Source organism: Pinus tabuliformis, chromosome J (assembly GCF_031772625.1).
Source record: "Pinus tabuliformis cultivar Carrire ecotype Pingquan chromosome J, CPIR1, whole genome shotgun sequence".
Classification (NCBI taxonomy): Eukaryota; Viridiplantae; Streptophyta; class Pinopsida; order Pinales; family Pinaceae; genus Pinus; species Pinus tabuliformis.
This window is the reverse complement of record NC_142295.1, coordinates 819,416,638-819,440,315: the sequence shown is the minus strand read 5'-3', so window position 1 is coordinate 819,440,315 and position 23,678 is coordinate 819,416,638. Positions and strand designations below refer to the sequence as shown.

At 36.3% G+C, this 23,678-nt stretch overlaps 1 protein-coding gene and 1 pseudogene across 1 annotated transcript; one reads left to right on the top strand and one right to left on the bottom strand.

Annotated features, from left to right (window-relative positions):
• Positions 1 to 7,759: 7,759 nt before the first annotated feature.
• On the top strand, positions 7,760 to 8,652 carry LOC149229214 (RING-H2 finger protein ATL60-like; annotated as a pseudogene).
• Positions 8,653 to 19,735: 11,083 nt separating this feature from the next.
• LOC149229213 (flavonoid 3'-monooxygenase CYP75B137-like) lies at positions 19,736 to 21,688 on the bottom strand. Its single transcript, XM_089375792.1, has 2 exons — positions 20,660 to 21,688; positions 19,736 to 20,535 (listed from the first exon to the last, which is right to left on the bottom strand). Exons 1-2 carry the CDS (start codon positions 21,602 to 21,604, stop codon positions 19,918 to 19,920), a joined length of 1,563 nt encoding a protein of 520 aa, XP_089231918.1. The 5' UTR covers positions 21,605 to 21,688; the 3' UTR covers positions 19,736 to 19,917.
• Positions 21,689 to 23,678: the final 1,990 nt, after the last annotated feature.

The window sequence follows — 23,678 nt, the reverse complement described above, 5'->3', positions numbered from 1 at the left end:
TCCTTAATAATAAAGCGGTCCAGTCTCCTAGCCAGGCTTTGGTCTCCAGTTCGATTGTTTCTCCAGGTATGCTGAATCTTGGCCGAGGGGATATCTATCCAGAGGTAATTCTCAAGCAGTTGTTCAAAGAAGTTAGAAAGTGGGTCAATCTACACCATGTGTCCCCAGGATTCTGAGAAGCCCAAAGAGAAATTCAGGTCCCCACCTAAGATTACATTGCCGGCTAGAAGGAGGGGGGAGCTAAAAAGCTTAGCCAAAAGAGCTTCCTATTGTGGCAAGGTCCATAGACATTTATGATTCTTAGTTCTTCCTCCAGATCCTTGGAATATATGTCCGCTCCCAGGAAACCCCCTCTACCCCATATGTTCTTCAGGTTAACTGAGCAATTCTTGAACCCAATTGCAATTCCCGCAGAGCACCCCGAGACATCAAGAGCATGGAAAGTCCATCCAAGCATCCAAGAGCAAAGGATAGGAATGGTCGTTTTCGCCTTACAAAGGGTTTCTTGCAGAAGGATAATGTCAACCAACTCAGATAATAAGAGATGCTTCAGGGCCAACTTTTTCTCGGGGCTGGCCAGCCCTCTGCAATTGAAGGACAGAATCTTCATAGAGGGGGATGGGGGAGGGTGTCCTTTGCTCTAAGAACCCTTTCAATGGTGTGCTGTTTGGCCTGGATGACTTCGTCACCTGCTTGTTATTTTGCTTTGTATATCTTGGAAGGTCTACCTCTACCCTACTTGGGCGAGAGGATGGGAGGGGCAGCGTCTAGCCCTATGACATCCAGCTCTTTCTACTTGGAAATCGAGCGGGTGGAATACCTCGATGTGGAATTTACTGAGGGGGAGGGTGACTGAAGGGAGGGGTCAGGGACGGATGAGACGGAGCACAAGGTAAAGATGGCCGATCGCTTTGGGAGGGGGCAGGTCATATATAGATGACTTGACCTTGAGGGGGGAAGAGGGGGTCGGGAGCCCGCAACCAGGTCGAGAGCCGACGGGGAGGAGGGGGAGGGAATCAAGACCGGAGGGGGCAAGTGGGAGGAGAGCGATAAACAAGAAGAAGAAAGTTGCGAAACATAGGCAGCAGGTGGGAGAGACGTACCCGATGAGAAGACGTCACCTTTTGCTGCCTTTGAGCGCGTCAGTGGAGGAGATGGAGGCCTGATCGGGTTCTTGCCCTTCTTTTTTTGCATAGGTGCGAGCGGCGCTTCCACTGTGTCCGAGGTCTTGATTTGTTCCGCCCTTGGTGCTGCCGCGACCGGAGGAGCGGGATTTTCTGCTACCGGGGGTTGGTCCTGCTCTCTGGTTTCCTGCTGATTCTTCTTGAGGAGGGGGCAGTCTTTGTAAAGGTGACCCACCTGATGGCACCTTTTGCAGCGGTAAGGGATTCCTTCATAGTCTAGCTTCTGCTTCCTCGAAAAGGATTTCCATTGTATAATGATGTGTTCCTGTAGGCCTCCTCTTGTATCGAGATGAAATAGAATCCTGGCATATGCCATCATTCCCATAGTGAGATATGATTTGTTAGATTCCATATAAGTGCCCAGAGAGTTCCCAATTCTCCTGAAGATATCCTCGGACCAGTACTATAGAGGCAAGCCCGGGAGTCTGATCCATACCAGCCCAACCCCGATTCGTTCAGTCTCTGGGTCAAAAAGGGGTGACCATCTTTTGAGAAGTACCGGTGCTTTTTCGAAGTGCCAGAAAGATGACAAAACCCAACTCGTGTGGTCAGCCCTTGCGAACCTCAGCACGAACCAGCCTCGCACGAAAGTATGGACAAAAGGGATTTCCGCCAGATGTTGGCCCCAAATCTTCGTAGCCCATGTCTTCAGCTTTTCCGCATAGAAATTTTTGCCCCGGATGTGCCCCACTAGCACTCTATCCGCTAAATCCATTGCGTCCCCCCACTGAATGTCTTCTTCAAGCCTCAGAATGATGTCCTCAGGTCGGGAGTTGAAGCAGCGTTGTTTCTTTGAAGAGCGGGAGGACATGCGACTAGGGTTTGCAGGTGCCCTAGATCCTACCGGAGCAGCGAGTAGGAGGGGAGGGTTAGGGGTCGGAAGGGGGTTGGGGATAGCCTACGGGAGGGGGGCGATTGAGTTGAAGCTGCCAGAGGAGACAGGGGGAGCCAGGGGGGGAGAGGAGCTGTCGGAGGGGGAGCTTCGAGGGATGCTTCAGGTTGAAGTGGGGGAGGGTGTAGACCCGGCAGATCTGAAGGACCAGCGCCAATAGCAGAGGTCTGGAAGCATTCTGAAAGAAACCCAAGGGAGGTCGGGGAAGGAACAGTGAAGGGCGTCTAGGAGGAGGGATCTTCAGGCTGTAGAGAGGCAGAGAGGACATGATTAGTCGACTGTGTGAGGTCCTCGAAACTGGCTGATAAAATTTCACTATACAGACCTCCCGGAGCCGCAAACGTGGAGCGCCAGATAGAGCCTTCTGCCAGTGGAGAGTCCGAGTAGTCCACATCGTCTAGGTCCATTACACCAGCTACTTAAAAATGATTCTACCTCGGAACCAGGTAACCGTCGGAGGCCGGCACCGACAGCAAGGAAACGATCGTGACCGTCCAAAGGGCGAGAAAAGAGGATCATATGTAAACCGTCCGGGTCGAGCAGGTGGTAGGAAAATGACGGGAGGCAGCCTCGAGCTGTCTGTGCACAACTTCAAAACCCTAACAGCGATCGGCAGAGGAAGGAAATAACAACGGGGTAAAAAGAAAAGGGTAAAAGGAGGACCTTCAGTGCTGAAGGGAAAATGAAAGCCCAGGCATGGGATCCAAGAAAGAACGATGTCAGGGATGGCTGCAGGACCGATGCTGGCCTGCAACCCCGTTCCACGACCCCCGTTCAGACCATGCTACTCAGGCGTAGTCGTATCCGCTCCGCTCCATCCATCACATTCTTCAGTACTTAATTTGTTATTATACAACATGAAAATTATAAAAATATCGAATTATGAGTTCTCTAAAGTCACTTTTTGTTTCTCATAAAAAATAATAAGGTATAATATAAGGAAAGAAAATATTTTAAGATGAAATAATTAGAAAATGGAAAATAAAAATTAATGTATGAGTTTTTAAAATTAATTATTAAAATCTAAAAATAAAATAAAACAATGAACATATAAATTAATGGGCTTTATAACAACAATTTCTTTTATAATATTAAAATAATATGAATATATTTTTGAGAAATGGAAATATGACGCCAATTGATTAAGTATTTTAACAAAATAAAATACATAAATAGAAAGAAGGTATGAATAGTTAACACTAATATTTTCGAGCACAATAATAATTTTTTTTAACAATTTGTGCAAAATAAAAAAACTTGTGAGAGAAAATAAGAACACGAATAAATAAATACACGCTTTAAATGCATAGACCATATACAAATGTCTAACAAAAATCTTTGTATCTTATTATTTTTCTATTTCTATACTTAAATGTATAGTATACAATATAAATATATATGTATGGGAAAAATTTGCATAGAACATATACAAAAGTCTAACAAAAATCTTTGTATTTCATTATTTTTCTATATCTATATTTAAATGTATAGTATACAATATAAATATGTATGGGAAAAATGTTAGGAATAATTTCATAATAGTAAAGAAGTTATAATATATTAATTTTTTAAATTACAAACTTAAATCTCTTTCTTATATATAATTATTAAATCAATTATATTTTAATATTATTATTTCAATAAATTTAATTGGTTATTTTTTAAATAATTATATTAAATTTATTTTTTGAATAATTGTATTTATAATTACAATTTTTAGAATGACTATACTGAAATTCAAATGTAGAATGTGCCACAACCATTTTTATAGCTATATATTGATTATTGAGTCTTTATATTATTAATATCACATACGATACTCCCGAGTGTATAACTATATTTTGATTTTTGGGCTTTTATATGATTAATCTCACATATGGCACTCTTTAGTACTCCTACCATATATATATTATAAATAGTGCTAGCATCCATATTTAATATAAGTAAAAGATCCATACAATATTTTATATTTAGGGTCAACTAAGATGTGGATGGTAGGAATAATTTAACAAATAAATTTATGTTGGCATCCAATTTCAATCACATCGACATATCTGAAACCAAATTGCATTTCACACAGATACTAGAAATTAGAGATATATCGAAGAGTGATTATACTCACAACAAATCACATATTATGTTCTTAAGGAACACATGATAAATTACATATATAGTTGTAGATTAGCAACTTCTAGATGATAAGATTTGAAGAAGGTGGATTTATGACTCATAGACAAGTCATACACATAGGAAAATAACTACTTCTAGAATCACACCTAGCGACTCACAATGACAACTCATAATAACCTAAAAAACATGGAAGAATTACTTCCAATACCCTCCCTTAATGATTACATATAACAAATAAAAAAAAAAAACACATTACAACAATAAATGAATCTTTGTCATATTTGTTTGATATGGTCATCACTACAACTAAAATCTCACAGTTTCTAGTCTTTTCTTCACCACACTTTCGACCTTCCCACTTGATTCATTTAAGACATAACTACTTCAGACTATCGTTAACGTACTTTGCAGAATTAACGCTTCTCGACCTCCCAGAGTGCAACGAGTCAGTCTCAATACCAAACCATCCTATGTAACTGCCACCATCTATTGAATCCATGACACTTCAAAGCCTTGATCAATTATCTCAGATAACATTTTGGTTACAAAATGTCTTCATGAGACAATTCTACAACTTGACCTAGTGTAAGATAACATGTATTAACGCTCTCGAAGCATGACAAATCACATAATCTTGACCTTATTAAGAACTACTTGTAACAAATTCTCTGAGATTATGATGAGTCACGTTATTCTATTCGATAGTTGGACCATTATTTTTTGTTTTGGATCAGTTTTATTTTTGAACAATATAATAACATACTAAAATTACAGATCACACCAAACAATTTTATGATGTAACAAAACAACAAAAAAGGACTCAGACAAAACCAATGTCTTTCATTTAATCTATGCAAATCCTGATTAAACCAATGCTCACTGTGAAAACTCTAGCAACAACATCATATCATTTATGACAGGTCATAATCTTGCCTCCATAGCCGTTCTTGTGACGTTTTATCGAGGTATGGCCATTAATGTTCAATTTGTAGGGTCTGGCTTTGGAAGACATTGATCTCCATGGTAATCCCCTCTGCACTTAAAATATATATTTGCGAATTATTGCCCTACTCCACAAAGTTCGACCCTTTGACTTTATGGCCAGTGAGAGATCTGTCACAGACTCCATAGTTTGATGTCGAGCTTGGTTTTTCATTTGACTTTTCCGAAGGCACAACATGGCCTTCTCTGACATGGATCCATGATCCAACCCAAAATCATGGACGATGTGGTAGCCTTGATGTCAAGAAGTCATTTTCCAACATCCTTTATCATTCACTGCAACATATGGGGCTGCATGTGTTTGTTGACGTGGGTGAATTTGAGTTGGAGAATTACCTTCCTAAAAAAATACATCATGCCATTTGTTTTCCTTCTATTGACATCGTCATTTCCTTTGCTTCATGTTGGGAGCTAATACCATGCTATAAATTAGAGAGATGTCAAAGAGCGATTATACACACAACAAATCATACACTATGTTCTTATTGATGACATAATAAATTATATATATAGTTCTAGATTACCAAACTCTAGATGATAAGATCTGAAAAAGGTGGATCTATGACTCATAGACAATTCATACACATAGGGAAACTTCTAGAATCACACCTAGGGACTCACAATGATAACTCACAATAACCTAAAACACATGGAAGCATTGCTTCCAATAACACAAACTTAGTCTATGTGTCTTTTAGACAATTTAGCACACATCCTTTTCCATGTAATTACAATGAACAAATGTCCCTCTTTTCAATCCCCCACAACCATATGGAGACTCTAATTTTGGGTATGGATGGTATGGCCAAATGGTAGATAACCTTAAAGATTGGCTTTAAAGGTGTAATAGAATCATACTATTGTAAGCGGTTAGTTGTGTCTATAAATTAATAACATCACTGACATATATATATATATATATATATATATATATATATATATCTTTGTCTGTGAGTTAATCAACATTGCTAACTAGGATACATATATATGTGATATTTTTTTCTAGATTGATGGATGATTTCATATGACATGATCAATTTAACTCATTTATATTTATATACATTAAATTTTTAAAATATAATTTGATCTCCAAGTCAACATGAATGCGATAGCTCCCTCATATCAATTAAAATAAATTATAAAAATATTAAATCTGAAATGATCAATTTAACTCATTTATATTTATATACATTAAATATTTAAAATATTTAAAAATTTACAATAAATAAATATAAAAAAATCAAATTAATAATAATAATAATAATATTCTTGGTTTATCACAACCCTTCCATTATACCTAAACAAAAAACCCTTTAATTTCCTTTAAAAAAAACACCTTCCATCCAAGCCCTTCCGCTTCCGTTATACCTAAACAAGAAAACATTGCATCAAAGCCCTTGCTTTGACCAGGGAAACGACGACAATAGTTACAAAGACCACCATTGGTTGTGAGGAAAGCCACAACAACTAAGATCAGGAGATATTTGTTTTTGCATATGTAGGGAGGAAAGCTTAATGATGTTTCTGTACCGGGAATTCAATTTTATGCCAATGTTTATGACTTTTATTTATAAGAAATTCATTTTTATGCTCGGTTTATGCTCGGTTAAATTGATCTGAATCTAATGAATTGCAGGTGTAATGAATCAATGATCGTGCTTCTTTTACCCTAATTTCTTAAGACACTATTTGTATTCTTTTAATTATTCATATTTTTATTGTTTTATATTTTAAAAACGTGGTTACTTCCAACATGTTCGGTAAACAAAAATCTCTTCACACCACATATATGTATATCACTTTACAATTTTTATAATTAGATTTTTATGTGGAAATATTTTTCTCGCTGGATTTGGGTGGGCAAACACGGTTAACGCCACCAATCAAAAGCTTTCTTTGTCGTCCTTCAAACCAATAAAAGAATGACACATGGCACCAGTTGAGTGGATCACTTTGCCTACATGACCGCCATATAGTTATGGCCTCTACCACCTGACGCCTCTGTAGTTCCACCACGTCTGCCTCACGCCTCTCTGTCCCAGCATCCCAGCTCCTGCCTGCCTAAAATCTACCCTTTGAAGCCGTCAACCCGACGTCGTTCCTTGGAGTCAAGTTGGAGCAGCGATCCAACTCCCGCTTGCATAAAATCTGCGCTTTGAAGCTCTCAACCCGACGTCGTTACTAAGAGTCAAGTTGGAGCAGCGACCCAACTCCCGCTTGCATAAAATATGCCCTTTGAAGCCCTCAACCCGACGCCATTCCTCAGAGCTGAGCCGGAGGCGTTCCTTAGAGCTGAACCGCAGCAACAGCAAGAGGAGGGTTCCCTTCGTCTTCTCATACCTATTAACTCCAGACGCCTTGGGTTCCCCTTCTCATCGCATGTTCTTTTGCATATAAGGCAGCGTCGGAGTCAGCTCGAGCATTACAGAATCACATCAATCATCGAGAAAGCTTTCAATGTCGAGTTCGTATCCGGCCATGGATTCTTACCGATAGCTTCGCTAGCAACGATAACTATTACGGGGGTAATGCAGCGAATTACTCGATGGTGATGACCATTGGTAGGAAAATCATGATTGTCGCCATTCTATTTCTGTTCGCAGTAGTTCTCTTCGTTTTCGGTATACAGATGTACGCGCGCTACTTCTTGTGGCGCAGGGGTTCCTTCTGACGCCTTCGTCTTGCAGGATCCCCCGAGGCTCCAAAGAGTCGGCCTCAGGAAGTCAACTATATAAGTGATTCCTGTTTTCGTCTACCAATCGGAGAATCAAAAAGAGGGGCTTGAATGCGTCATTTGTTTGTACGAATTTGAGGAGCACGAGAAGGTGAGACAACTCCCTAAATGCCACCACAACTTGCACATCGAGTGCATCGACATGTGGCTCGACTCGCACTCGACTCGTCCACTGTGTCGAACTAGTGCCCTGCCCAACACGGTCGCCGGTTATGTCGTGGTTCTAGTAGGAAATAAGGACACAACGTCAGCGGGCACCTCTGAAACAAATCATCAGGTGTCACTACCCGCCGTTTTAGAGAGAAACACATTGATTTCCATGGAATTCGACCTCTTCCCTTCGTGCATACATGAAGAGGTTCTACAGTCTCCAACTTATCCCACCGACATGCTTTTCTGGGCAACCCGAAACACGGTTTCTTCCATGTCGCACTTAGTGGTCTTTGGCCAATGGGTGACTTTGACTTCTCGTAAAAAAAATCATCATTGATATACCCCAAAGAATGGCTAGTATTTCTTCTCCCAGGATACTCTGCAGCGATGACCAACAGATATTTTCGCGAACTAGGCAATCGCTTAAATTCCCTAGCATTCAGCTCCATTCATTCAAAAGACTCTTAAGCAAAGGCAAGAAGGTCAGTCCACTGAGTCCAGATGATGGTAGAAATTTTCACATTGAGAAAGGTGATTCAGCCGAGAACCAAGGATAGTTGAAAGCTAGGGTTTACTGGTTTCTGCTTCAATGAGGATTACCATCAAAGGAATTGTGTAAATATGCTAGTCATAGAGCTTTTGCAAAACTTTGCTCTACCGAGGACTGATATTACAATCGACATGGATGGTGGAATACAGTGGTTGTATCCTCTATAAAAAGGGGTATTTCTTGTATCTATGTCCAGTTGTCTCACAAGGTGATTTTGTGTACGCCAAATAGCCGTGCATGTCATGACCTAATTTGGGTTGGCTCTTGTTGCTTATGAATCACCGACTAGACTCTTCTATTGGGGATTCAGACCTAACAACACCGTAGGCCTTGGAAGGGTCCTGAGGATTTCCACTTTGAAGCCCAAACCCTTTACACACAGTGGGTACTCTGGTGCTATGTTACCAGAAACGAGAAACCGGAAACGGAACAGGAAACGAGAACAGTACTAGAAACGAAGTTTGGAGGTTTCGCATATAAGAAACGAGGAGAGAGAAAAACACCATATTAAAGGTGAACAATATAAACAAAGCATTAATCATAAACCTGCACTGTTTTTGCTCATGAAATTGTAAAAAACAATTGTAAATACTAATTTAGTTTTAAAAAAGAAGTAATAATTTTGTAGATCCAAAAATTTAGCTTAATTCCAAGAAAATAACAAAGTCTCATTCTTTTAACTGCCTAAGAAGGTCGAGCCTCTTCAAATACTATGTATCGAAATTTCTTGCTAAGATTTAGTAGAGAACACTACTTGCACCTCGTCTGTGTTTTGGTGATATTCTTGATGAATTCCAGAACAAGCTTATGTTTGGTCATTGGTGGCTATGAATAATAAAAGAAATAGCGAGAATCACTGCTCAATTTTCATGCTCTTCGGTGTTGATTTCTAGACTTGGGAAGTGTGCACCATACAATAATGATGTGTTGTGTTGTAACTTGTCACTTTATCTGGCGGTGATTTAAATATAAACCCCTACTAGATCCGAACTCGTTGTTAATGATGCATGCTTTACGTGCTCATTAGAATATAATTTTCAGGAAAACACTGTAACTTGAGCAATATAATACCAAGGTTTCATCGTGTTAATTTCAATGTCAATTCTTCGAAAACCAAAATTCCACATTGCTAGATCAAATGACTCTTGGGTAATTTATATAGCTTCTTAGTCCTAAAAATACAAACCACATTTCTTGATGCTAATATTCGGTGGTTATCTTGAACTGAACTTGAGATTTTGAAAACATCATTGAAAGATATAGGTTCATTTCAGTAATTTCTACCCAATTTCGACACTTTACTTGATGAACCTGTAGACTTCATCTTTTCCATGTGACCGGCCCAAAAATAAATGATTGAGGGTTTTAAATTGTTCACCTTGTAATCCTTATTTTACTTATGTTGAGACTTGCGAGGATACGACATAGAGTTCTTGATCTTATGAGTTCAAAACTAAGACAGGGCATAATACTCCTCTAATTTGTGTGAATGAGCTTGCAGCTCGAAATCTTGTAAACCATATGGATGTTATATAAACCTCGGGGAAATTTATTTTACTTATGCTGAGACTTGCGAGGATACGACATAGAGTTCTCGATCTTATGCTCTTACTTCAAAACTAAGACAGGGCATAATACTCCTCTAATTTGTGTGAATGAGCTTGCAGCTCGAAATCTTGTAAACCATATGGATGTTATATAAACCTCGGGGAAATTTATTTTACTTATGCTGGGACTTGTGAGGATACGACATAGAGTTCTCGATCTTATGCTCTTACTTCAAAACTAAGACAGGGCATAATACTCCTCTAATTTGTGTGAATGAGCTTGCAGCTCGAAATCTTGTAAACCATATGGATGTTATATAAACCTCGGGGAAATAAATGTAGAACATTGTAATGGTTCCTGTGATGCAAAGGCATACTCCAGAGAGGAGAAAAGTCGTGACAATTTGTACCCAAAAAGGTCCACGCTAATTGGTTCTTACTGTTTTCGGATCAAAGGCACGAGTCTCTTTGTTTGTAATTTGATACATCTTCGGATCTTCCTCTAAATCAACGGCCTCATATAAAATATCTGGGCTTCCAATAGATTCTGATATCGGGTAGTGATCGTTAAAACTGTGGGCTGGGATTTCTCCATTAAAACACATTGAAGATGCATCAGAAATTCCAACCCGAGCTGAAGGTCTAATGGAAGACCTAGGATATTACGGGACTGAACATAGGGATAGCGCATTATGATATGAACAGTTGATCCCAGCGAACCTTACCTACCCAAATCTTGAGAGAATTATGTGGTCTAGACTCTAGAACGAGCATTCATAAAAGAAAACCAGAGATTGAAGTGTGTAGGTAGTACCTTTTGACAATGCTGTTGAAGATGCGGGCTTGAAGCTTCTTGGCTTTGATCTATGCCTGGCTTGCATGTGAGTAGATGGGTTTGCTCTCTTCTTCTCCTTAAATCCTTGAAAAAACATGAGCAACTGGAGTCTAGAACTAAAATTTAATGGCAACTGGTGTTTTTCTTTGGCAACACTTTCACAATACCCTGCGTTATCAGCTCGTTCTTTCTTCGCTCGCTCACAAATACCCTGGACTCTCGAGTTCTTATGTTAAATTTCCATAAAGTAACAGTCCAGCTCAGAAACTAACAGTCCAGCGCAGCAGACTAACAGTGAACTTCCAATTAAACTCTCTGTATGTGTAATCAATTGCTAATTAAACTTGATTTAACCCGTGTTTGAAAAAATTAAATTTAATCTAAGTCTGAAAAAATAAATTTAACTGCAAGTCTATCTGGAAACGGCCAGAAGAAACTGCAAGTCTATCCGGAAACGGCCAGAAGAAACTGTTTCGTTTCGCCGGAAACCGTTTCTTGCCAGTGAAAACGAAAACGGCCGTTGCAGACGGCGTTTCTAGTATGGTCGCGGTTTCTGCGAAGGTTTCTGCCAGAAACGGGGGACATCGTCCCGTTTCTGGTAACTAGGGAGGGTGTATACTTGGTTCTTTTTCATTCTTTTTATTATTGAAATTAATAATCAGCGCTGTTACTACTTGTGTTTTGTATGTATTATTTGGAAAGGAAGCATTACATAGTGTTAACAAAGTTCTCAAACATACCTAGGATATGAAAAATCTTAGTCTAGAAAACATAATATATGCCCAAGCTTGTAACCATGGGTTATGAGTAAGTATATGGCTTATGAGCAAGTACATGAAATTGTGGGTTGCATAAATGTCTAGTTTGGGGGTTTGGTATTTTTGGTATTTTTTCCAATATGTCATCTAGATTGATTTCTTTGCATTTTATGCAATATATGAAAATTTCATGTTATTGGGAGGGAAAAATATCTATTCCTACACTTCCTACTTTTGAACAATCTTCACGAGTAACTGATAATGATGTTTTGGTCTATTGCTGGAAATTTGCAACTCTGGAGGTCAAATATATTCATTCATAACATTAATTATAAGTTGTGTATGTAGTATTGGGAAGGGACAAAGCGCTATTCTTGTAATTCATACCTTTGGAAAATATTTACAAATCATTATGGTGTTTTGGTCAAGTTCTAGAAATTAGTTTCACAAATCTATTTCTACACTTCCCACCTCTGAACAATCTTTACAAGTTATAATGGTGTTTTGGTCTAGTTCTTGAAATTTTTAACTATGGAGGTCAAAGTATTGATTCATAACTTTTGAGATTATAACATATGCTATTTTTAACAGCTTTCTTGATGGGATGATTTTAGTTAGATATGATATCTTTGTCTTTTCAAAATTTTAAAAAGTAGTAATGATCTTTAGTGAGGCTGACACTCTTCTATAAGTAATCAGCCACAATGCAGGGTCACCACTATAGAAATTAATTATATATGGATCACTACAATTAAGCTTAAATTTTGGTATATGTAAAAATTACACCATGTTGTACAACATTTAACAAAAAATCAATAAAAAAACAATAAACAATAGATTAACGGTCCATCCCCTTACAAATCTAAAACATGCAATGATACTTAGCACATACTTAGCACTCTATAAGTGTATAGAGCATTGTCTACACCTTTGTGAACCTTCCCAAAAAAGCCTCTATTCTAACCCAGAGGCATGCAAGCACTCATAAAAGTTCTTGTGCTTCTTCTGAAAGAAGAATTAAAGAATTTTAAAAAATTACTAGTATATTTAAGGACTCTACAGATCCACAAACTTTCCTAGGAACTCGAAATTTGGAAACAACTACAATCTCCTCGATGTATAAAAAATCATGAATAGAAAATATAGCCAATGAGAACTTCATATCTATAACATCAGGTCATTATATCTAAAGCATGAGTTCTCACTGCGCTCAACAACACTGTCATTTCATTTCAAGCTACAGTCTTTTGTTTGAATGAAAGTGTCATGAACAAAAGTTTTAAGGGCCAGACCATCAGGGCATTATATCTAAAACATAAGTTGTCACAGTGCTCAACAACACTGTCACAACATCTCAAGCTACAGTCTTTTGTTTGAATGAAAGCGTCATGAACATAAGTTTTAAGGGCCAGACCAATCAGAACATTTTTTCTGCAGCATATCACAGGCGATTAGAATTTAAAAGGAAACCCACCCTTCAAATTTGACTGTTTTCACTCCTTCCCACCTGTTTTCATAGGTTTAACAAAAAATATCGACGGTTTTACAAATTTTTTAACTGTCTATGGGAAAATCACCCTATGATGGGAAATTTTCCCTTCAAATTCCATCCCTTCACACCTTTGTGTCGCAAACAAGAATTCTCACATCATTCAATCAAAAAATGAAAGTATAGACCCCTTACAATGAGGAAAGGAAGCTCTCTTTGCAATCTATAGATTTTCCTGGGGTTAAACGTCAAGGAAGTATTGCATAAAATGAACATTATTTATAGGGGTATATAGGTCCCAAGATCTGCAAATCCATATTATCACTAAAACTTCCTATAGGTTTGTGCAAAAGAGGACTAAACTATTTTCAATAATGTCAAAAATATGCATTCTATCACAAAAGTAAAAGGTCACCAGATCCACAACCCTCCCAAGCCCTCCAATATTCAACATTCAGATATGAGGTATCTTTAGAAGAATACTACATTCTACAAACTTTTAAAGTTGAAACCTGCACAACATCAACTAATATAGGTTCACTTGTATTAAGATCTAAGTAGTATTTCTTGCACAGCAGCAACTGACCCCAATGCGGCACCCAAAGTAGATATAGCTATGGTTTCCTTCACTCAATGAACATGCGAAGTGGCACTTGAAATTGCAGAACTGCATATGCAAACTACGACATGAGAACTACTATCAATCCATTCACAATATCCCACAACAATGTATTGCTATAGACTCCCAAGCATGTCCAAACAAAATATTGAATATTTCTGCCAGTAGTAACTAGTACACCAGCCTCTCTCATAAGAACAACATATTTCAAAACAATGACCACAGGTACACATCCTTCCGCGCAGTTTCTTAAAAAAGAGAATATTACTTTCTTCCTCATGTTAGAATAACAGTGTAAAATTGAAAATTGTAGAGCACCATTTTCATTGCTTTACGACTGCAACTCAAGCAAAGATTGTCACAGTTATTTCATAGCATTAAACATCACAAATAGATTCCATCAACAAACCAAATTTCTTCAAAATGTATTCCTTCGATGAGTGCCTGCATTTTATTGGGAACAGACAAGATGATATGAAATGTTATAAGTTATGAACAATCGACACAATCAGCTTCACCTACATATAAATAGGCTGTAATATCAAATTGTTCAACCGGAATCTATCAATCATCCAAATTACCACAACCATTGAATTCCCAAATGTTTGCAAGGTGTCACCCAAATGTTTGCAAGGTGTCAATACATTTATCTACAGACAATTTCATTAGACTTCAGAGCCATAAGCTAATTATTAGTCCTTAGCCCCAGCACCATCTTAAACCTAATGTCATGTGAATTATTCATATACAACAACCTAGCCACCATAGAAGAAGCCAACGACCAACCTCACACACAGAATTATGACCTTGGGTTGTGACATCAAAATAACCCAGCCTCTTATCAATAACAAGATGGATCAGTATTATCTAGTTTTGACCTCTAACAAATCATTTGAAACGAGAGGAAACTATTTGGATGTGACAAACATATTAAAATATGAGTTCCAATTTATCTTGACTTTTATCAATAAGATGGATCAAGATTCTCTACTTTTGACTTCTAACAAAAAAAAATTGAAAGCAGAGGAATGTTAAGAAATTTACTGCATAACATAAATAATTATTGAGAGGGATAAATATAAAAAATAACCAACAACAACCATAAACACATAAACACAAATGTTTATGTGGGAAAACCCCAAATCCAGGGAAAAACCCAACCTAATAAGATCTCATTAGCAAACCCTGGCCAATCTGAACAATGAAATCCTTCCAACCTTTTATAAGCTCCATTACATATAATACCACAGGTAGAATACTATGGGTGCACAATACCATGTGCCCCAAAACCATCACTGTTTAACCTGGTCAACTTTGACTTTATTGTGAGTCAAGTTTACCTAATTTGACCTCTAACAAATCATTTGAAATGAGAGAAAACTATTTGGACTTGACAAACATATTGAAATATGAGTTCAAATTTATCTTCACTTTTATCAATAACAAGATGGATAAAATTATCTACTTTTGAACTCTAACAAAAAAAAATTGAAACTAGACGAAACTATTTGGACGTGACAAACATATCGAAATATGAGTTGAAATTTCTCTTCAAGAACATTAGTATTACGCGCTAAACAAACATATAAATTTCCTGAGTAATCTTCATACAATCATATACAATATAATGAGTAAGAACATCCATTTCCAGTTATACTTGATAGCATATGGATAACTAATCACAATAGAGGATATATGGATTCCAAACCATATTTGCATAAGATACAGTTGATCAATTTTCTATTTTTTTGGAAAATCCTTTCAAGTTTGTGTTACTAGAATGAACATAAATATATTAATATTATAATTAGTAAATAATAGTCATAATAATAAAAAAAATCCTCAGAGGTTCATTTTGGAGGTTTTTTTCATCATAAATTCCTATTTTCTTAACCTTTATAGTTAACTTGGTGTCGAGATGGTGAAAATTAGTTTGACAACAAACATAAATGCCTCCCTCCATTTATTAGAGAGAATGGCTCATTTTCTTGGCCACCATGTCATTGACTTAATGGTAACATGGTACATAACCTAAAATTCTGGGATCCATTGCAAATTCTACTCTCTCAGGGATTGTTTTCATGACATATGTGCTCCGAGCTCATGGATAAACTTGTTGAGAATGGACTTACCTGTTGACCTCTTCCTAATTTCTGGTTAACCTAAGAGCAACAAAACTCTCGCCGTAACCTAAGAGCAACAAAACTCTTGCCGTAACTAAAGACAAATTGAGGAACAAAATCCTCTTCAATATGATTGTGCTTCATGAACACAACCCTACAACATTTATGAATATGCATCCAGAGCGGAAGGAGAGGTAAAGGATTGCAACTGGCAACAGTAACATGAATAAATAAAACCCAAAATTGACTCAATCCTCTTCGACATAACTCATGCTTCCCCCTCGGACCAAAGTTGCAGAAGAAGGCAGGTTGAGGGCAAGCAAAGGAGAGGGTAAATGTTTAAGGTAGTGATTTTATATGAGCATATGGTTTGTCATGGTGAAAGGGAGGTTCAGGTGTGAGGCACGTGGGCCTCATGCGAGGACTCACATTTCCTACGGTGTTGTTTTCTATATAAATATTAAATTTCAAGCACATTTTGAAAATAAAGTTTTTCTTTAATTTTCAAGAAGAAAAATGTGAAATATCAATTTTCCCAAAAATACTAGAGTAGTTTTATTTTTATCAAAATAAAATAACAATAATGAGGGAACCTATGGAAACACAAATCACTAACAATTGTCTTCTGTCTTTCAAAACATTATCTCAAAATAAGATAGGTTAATTACCATGGAAAGCTAGAAAATAAAACTACAAGTTACAGTTGTCTTCTACCTTTCAAAACATTATCTCAAAATAAGATAGGTTAATTACCAAGGAAAACTAGAAAATAAAACTACAAGTTACAGGGCGACATGGACATAACATTTTGGTGAGCATTAAGCAACATGTACATAACATTTTGGTGAGCATTAAGATATAAATATAAAGTGAGGTTTGAAGTATGAAATTTATGTATTTATTCTCTTGGAAAAATATTTATATTGATTGAGAAAAAAATAAAATTGTAAATTATAAATACATTAACCATATTTATAAAAGAAATTATTATTTTTTATTTAATTTCATGTAAGTAATCATTTTTTATTTTTGTTATTATTAAAAACTTTAAAACTAATTTCATGTAAACATTGGGATACAAATTAATGGACTCATGCATTCATCTAGTAAATTATCAAATTTTTATTGTTTCTTTTGTTTATTTTCTACTATAAAAAAAAATTAAAAACTAATTTCAGGTAAACATTGGAATACAAATTCATAAGTCCTAACAAATGTACTGATATCAAGTTATTAATGTCCATATATAAGAATATCTTTCAAAAAAAATCTTTATAAGATAATGACACCACATAATTGCCTTTTTGCAGTAGCAAGTGAATAGAAATACAACTTTAATATTTTCACATTGTTTTGTTGTTGTTTCTTTTTATATAATATTATTTGTATATGCTCACAAGGGTTCAAAATTCAAGTGGTTATTGTCTTTCAAAAGTTTTTTTAGCTTGTTGTAGAAAGGTATAAAAATTTAAAAATAAAAAAATCAAGCTTGATTTGAAAATTATTTGGGTTTTCTTTTTTCTCAATTGAAAAATTATTATATGTTCTATTTGTCTTTAAAAAATAAGGAAGGGGGTACAAGAAAGTGGGCTCTTGTCTTTTTTTTGCGATTTATTTTTGTTTCCCTAGGGGATTTTGGAGTGGGGTGAAAGGCATACAGACATTATTTAAAGAAACAACTATTTATTGGATTTATTTGATTTATTTTTGTTTCCCTAGGGGATTTTGGAGTGGGGTGAAAGACATACCAGAGAGTACTTAAAGAAACAACTATTTATTGGATTTATTTGATTTATTGGAGACAACTAGATCTACATGTAACCTTGACACACTACCACTCGTTGGTGGAGTGTGGTGAAAGACATACTAGAGAGTACTTAAAGAAACAACTAATTATTTGATTTATTGGAGACTGCTAGATCTACATGTAACTTTGACACACTACGACTGGTTATACTTGGACTAGAAAGACTAGGGAGTCATTCCTAATTAACTTGGAAATAAATTTAATGAAGCATGCTCAACATGAACATCCAACTAAGCCAAATAAGATATTCTTCATTTTATTATTATCTTATTTTATTATTTTATTTATGTAAATGATTACGATGACATATATAATGTGTTAGAACTCTCAATCAAAATTTACATACATGCTAGTGATATCTTATAAATATGAAATTTAAAGAAACAACTAATTATTTGATTTATTGGAGACTGCTAGATCTACATGTAACTTTGACACACTACGACTGGTTATACTTGGACTAGAAAGACTAGGGAGTCATTCCTAATTAACTTGGAAATAAATTTAATGAAGCATGCTCAACATGAACATCCAACTAAGCCAAATAAGATATTCTTCATTTTATTATTATCTTATTTTATTATTTTATTTATGTAAATGATTACGATGACATATATAATGTGTTAGAACTCTCAATCAAAATTTACATACATGCTAGTGATATCTTATAAATATGAAATTTTGTATGTTCTAAAATGTTTATAAAATTTATTTGAATGAATGTAATAATCATTAGACTGAAACAGTATCACAAGTAATATATGTTCGTTCTAAATGGTGTATATCTCTTTTATTTCTATTTTCTATATTTCAATTAATTTAACAGGAAAATCACCTAACTAAAAAATATCTAAATTCCAGGGAAAATTTAGTTTCAGTATAACGTTATGAGATTCGCCATACTTGCTTCGATGAATTCAATTCCAATGGAATATGCTGGAAAAATTGTATATAGATCAAACAAGATTTCGAACAACCCTCCATGACCCTCCTTCCAACGGCCCACGGGCACATATAGAATCTCAAGAAAATGACTGCTCTTACACTTACATGACTAAACATACTACTGTGGAAGTAAGACCAAATGGGAGCTAACCCGTAAGATCTAATTTACATATATGAGAACACCGTATTGCAAGAGGAGATTATCTCTGTTTCTCAGACTAGGTTTGGTTGCCCTTAATGTTATATAACAATTTTATAATCTTTTATGCAATTAGTAATTTTTTTTTACACTTCACATTTTTTATATTGATTATATTAAAGAAAATATTTTATACTTGCACATTTTTTATATTAAAGGAAAGAATGCCTTTTTATATTGATTATATTAAAGAAACTATTTTATACTTGCACATTTTTTATATTAAAGGAAAGAATGCAGGGCAGCTCAGTGTTACATAGTAGTTTTATAAGCTTTATGAAAACAATATTTTTTAATATAATTGTTATTTTTAAGATTTTTTATAAATGATTTGTTATTATTATATTAATTAAAATATTATCATCTTTTTCTATATATTAAATTCATATAATTATTTAAACAAATTATTCACCAAATTACTTTAACTAATTTTTTTACAAATAACTTCATTAATTAAAAAAATATCAATTAAAATCTACAAAATTTCAATAATATTATTAAATATATTGTAAACCAATAACCAAAATTTCAATAATATTATTAAATATATTGTAAACAAATACCCCCGTAAGTCATCAGGTGAGGTCGATTGCCGAGAGTAATGTTATAACGTAAGAAAGTAAAACGTGACATTGAAGTTTGAAATCCATCTGGGCTGAAGCAAAAATAATATGTACTCCAATAAATTATCGTAACTGTTTAAAATACCGTAACCGTATTATTATCTCCAATATATTGCCAACAACGATTCCAATAAAATACTTCAACGAACAATTTATATGCATGGCTTCAAAGCTCTGGAAAGGACAGTTCCGACACTAACAATACGACTCTGGACGGTCAGCCGAAACGGTAGCTAACCCCGAAGATCAACTTTAGAGATGTGAGAACAGCGTACCTTTGTTTCTCAGTTCATCAACATCACAGATCAGATCAGGGGAGGTAATGACTCAATACAGATGGTGAGGAAGACGGGGCCTGATGGCCGCCTCCAACGGCACAGCTCTATGCAGTGAAATGGCACGACCCTCATTCATGTCGACTCCTTCAATTCCTTCAGGAATGCTCCAATCGAAACTCTGCAACAGTCTTCCCACAGTAAGCAGAAGCATTCGCATGGCTACCCACATGCCCGGGCACGCCCTTCTCCCATAACCAAATGGTATATATTTGAAATCATGCCCATTCACGTCTACCGAACTGTTGATAAACCTTTCCGGCTCGAATTGTAGGGGGCGTTCCCACACAGCTGGGTCTTTGTGTATACCCCACGCATTCAACAGAAGGTCCGTGCCCTCCGGTATATAATACCCTCCCACTGTGCACGGGGCCGCTGCAACATGAGGAAGGAGCAGAGGCACCACTGGATAGAGACGTAAAGTCTCTTTCACGATCGCCTCCAAATACTTCAACTTCGGGAGATCCGGTTCCTCCAAAACGCGCTCCCTTCCAACTATGACGTCCAGTTCCTCCCGTGCCCTTTTCAGCACATCCGGGCGTTGCAGCAGCGTTGCCATAGCCCATTCCGTTGTGTTAGCGTAGGTATCCGTTCCTCCAATCATCACGCTCTGCAAAATAAAACACATCTCAGTTACAAGGCTTCCTAAAAACTTTACCAATTTCAAAGAAGGTAAAACAGGCCCCCATATGATGAGAGGGCTAAAACTGGCTTCATGTTGAAAGGGTACTGACTATAGCAGTGGCCTTGACAATGGCGTCTTCGCTGCAAAAATCTTTGGCTTTGTCCACCAACTGTAGAAGCACATCTATCAGACTTTCGTCATTCTCCTTCTTCATACAAAGGCGGCTGTTCTCTATCACTCTCTGCAAAAACTCGTCCCTTCGCCTGTGTAACTTCTTCATCGCCGGCTCGCAGCCCTGGAGATCCAGCCATCTAAGGAATGGAATATAATCCCCCAAATTAAACGCTCCCAGCAGCTCGCTAGTGCTGACGGTAATTATCTTTTTAAATTCTTCCACCTCTTCCTCGCTGCCCAGGTAGCTTTTGCGAGCGAGGATTAATCTCACCATAATATCAAATATTATCTCCACCACAATCTCTCTCACGTTCACAACAGCCGAAGCCTCGCGTTCCCTAATTCCTATCTGCATGCATCTCTCGAACAATCCACGCACAAACTTTGACATCTCCTCTGTTCGAATATTGATGCACGCCTCCACTCTGGAAGGAGATAGAAGGTGCAACGTGCAGATCCTGCGCAGTTTTTGAGACCAGCGGTCATATGGATCGAGGCCAAGCAATTTACAATCGTAACCCAAATGCTCGGCTCCCGCAGACCGTGGCCTGGAGGCGAAGTTCAAGTCGTGCGTGGTGAGACACTCCTTGGCTAGCTCCCATGAGGTGACTACCAGGACATTGCGAGACCCGAATTTGAGGAGCATGATGCTCCCATAGGTCTGGGCCAGATGGTAAAGCGTCTGATGAAGAGGTCGCTTCGCGTCGAGCAAATGGAGGTGTCCAATAATGGGCCACGCAGTAGGCCCCGGAGGCATGCTCAGGTTGTGCCCCGCCTTGTGGAATAGTAGGAATTTAGTGTAGTGACATATTGCGAGCAGGGTGATCGCAGCAATGGCCACCATGAGACAGCCCTCCATAAAATCGAGCGTTCGTTCCATTCTCGTCTGTGAACGAATGTGTGAACCAGCCACATAAATTTATAATCTCTGAATATAGCGAATGGCGTCATAATTATGCCATCTCACTTTCTCTAGATTACTCCACTGTAGACTAAATTCCTAATTCAGGAAGTTTTGGACAAAGAAAATGAAACAGTAATTTCTGTCAGTCTTCAATTCTAATAATTATAAAATACTTTAATAATAAAGGTTTACAATTGGATGGGTGGCCACCAACAAATCTGTGTCTTATCTTCTCATCTGCTTGTGTCCGTTACTGTATCTAAATAAAGGTAAAGATGAGCTTTCAACATATTTTTTTACATCAAACTCAAATACATACCAGTCAGGTATAGGGTAAAAGCTATAATGGAAGGAGTGTAAGACTCAGGGTTGCTACTTAATTTTTTATTTTTTCAATGTAAAAAGTAATTAATAGTTATTTATTAACTTAAACATTATCGTTATCGTTATTATTTTGTAAAAAAATTATTAAAAGTTATAAATATATAAATTTTGGAATGCAATATCAATATTTGTGATATAAAAAATATAATAAATTAATAAATTAAAAATTGTCTAAATAAATAAATTATAAAAATATTATATTTAAAAAAAAAAAAAAATGGTTGAAGCAAATAAATTAATTTAAATAAATATTGTAATTAAAAAAAATTATAATTAAATTCGTTATTTAATTATTAAAATGGAATTTTGGTGGGGATTTGGCATCAAATCTTAAGTTCAATAAAAAATTGATGCCACACATACTCTACCCCTATATGTGCTAGGAAGCCACCAAAATCACAAGGATGATGTAATTTCCTTGCAATCTTCCATATAGCATCTTCACATGGTACTACTTGATCTAGATCCTACCAATGTCAGATGAAAAGAATCAAATCTTAAGGTCATTAAAAAATTGATGTCATACATACTCCACCCCTACATGAACTAGGAAGCCACCAAAATCACAATGATGTTGTGGTTTCCTTGCAATCTTCCATATGAAATCTTCACCTAGTACTACTTAATCTAGATCCTACCAAAATCACATGTTCACATGTGTGATTATTATTGGTCATGGTGTATTACCACTTACTCCTACATACATCAAATAATCATGATCTAATACTACAATGGATTTCCATGTTGCAATCTATGATTTACCCTAATCTTACTAAGGAGGCCATTCATACTAAGGAGGCAATTCCCATTATTATATTGATCCTTATAATTAACATTAATCATTCAATTTCGCACCATTTACTAACATGCATTATAGTTACAAGCTTTGACGAAAATTAATCACATTTGAAATGAAACATTAGTTTATGCCCAATTAACTTAACTTTTGACATACCCAAACCTTTATATTATGAAATTCTAATATATAATGGAAAATTCTTCGAAGATTTAAGAGATAAGGAGGGTACAATTCATTTAATTCCTAATGAAACCAAAATATTTTGAAATATGACGGTTATGGGTGTTTGAAATCTCGAAACTTGTAAATGAATGAGAAGATAACTTTAACTCCACTACCTTTTGTCAGAATCAAAGACTATGAATTGAAAGGAAGTTAACCTAAGAGAACCATCACAAATAAGGGAAACTATTATTTATGGAAAAATTCAGAGAAATTAACCAATAACACTACTAGACTAAAGAATTTGAAAAGATAATAGAAATAAACAATTTTACAAAGATTAACTTATATTTTGATTACACAATATCCATATCAAGTTAAGAAATAAATGAGAGATGACTTTTAAAACAAAATTAGGATTGTTTGAAGAATTGGTGGTGTTTATGGAAATGATAAACATAGTACTTTGTACATGGGGTTTTGGATTAATGATGTATGGGTGCAATTTTAAGGAACTCTTTGGTACTATAGGTCATCAGTCCAAACTCCCTATAAATAATGATGAATGAGTGCATTGAATGAGTGCATTGTGATGAATGAGTGCATTGTTAAGACACTCTTTGTGATGAACCCCTATAAATAATAATGAATGAGTACATTGTTAAAACACTCTTTGTGATGAACCCCTATAAATAATGATGAATT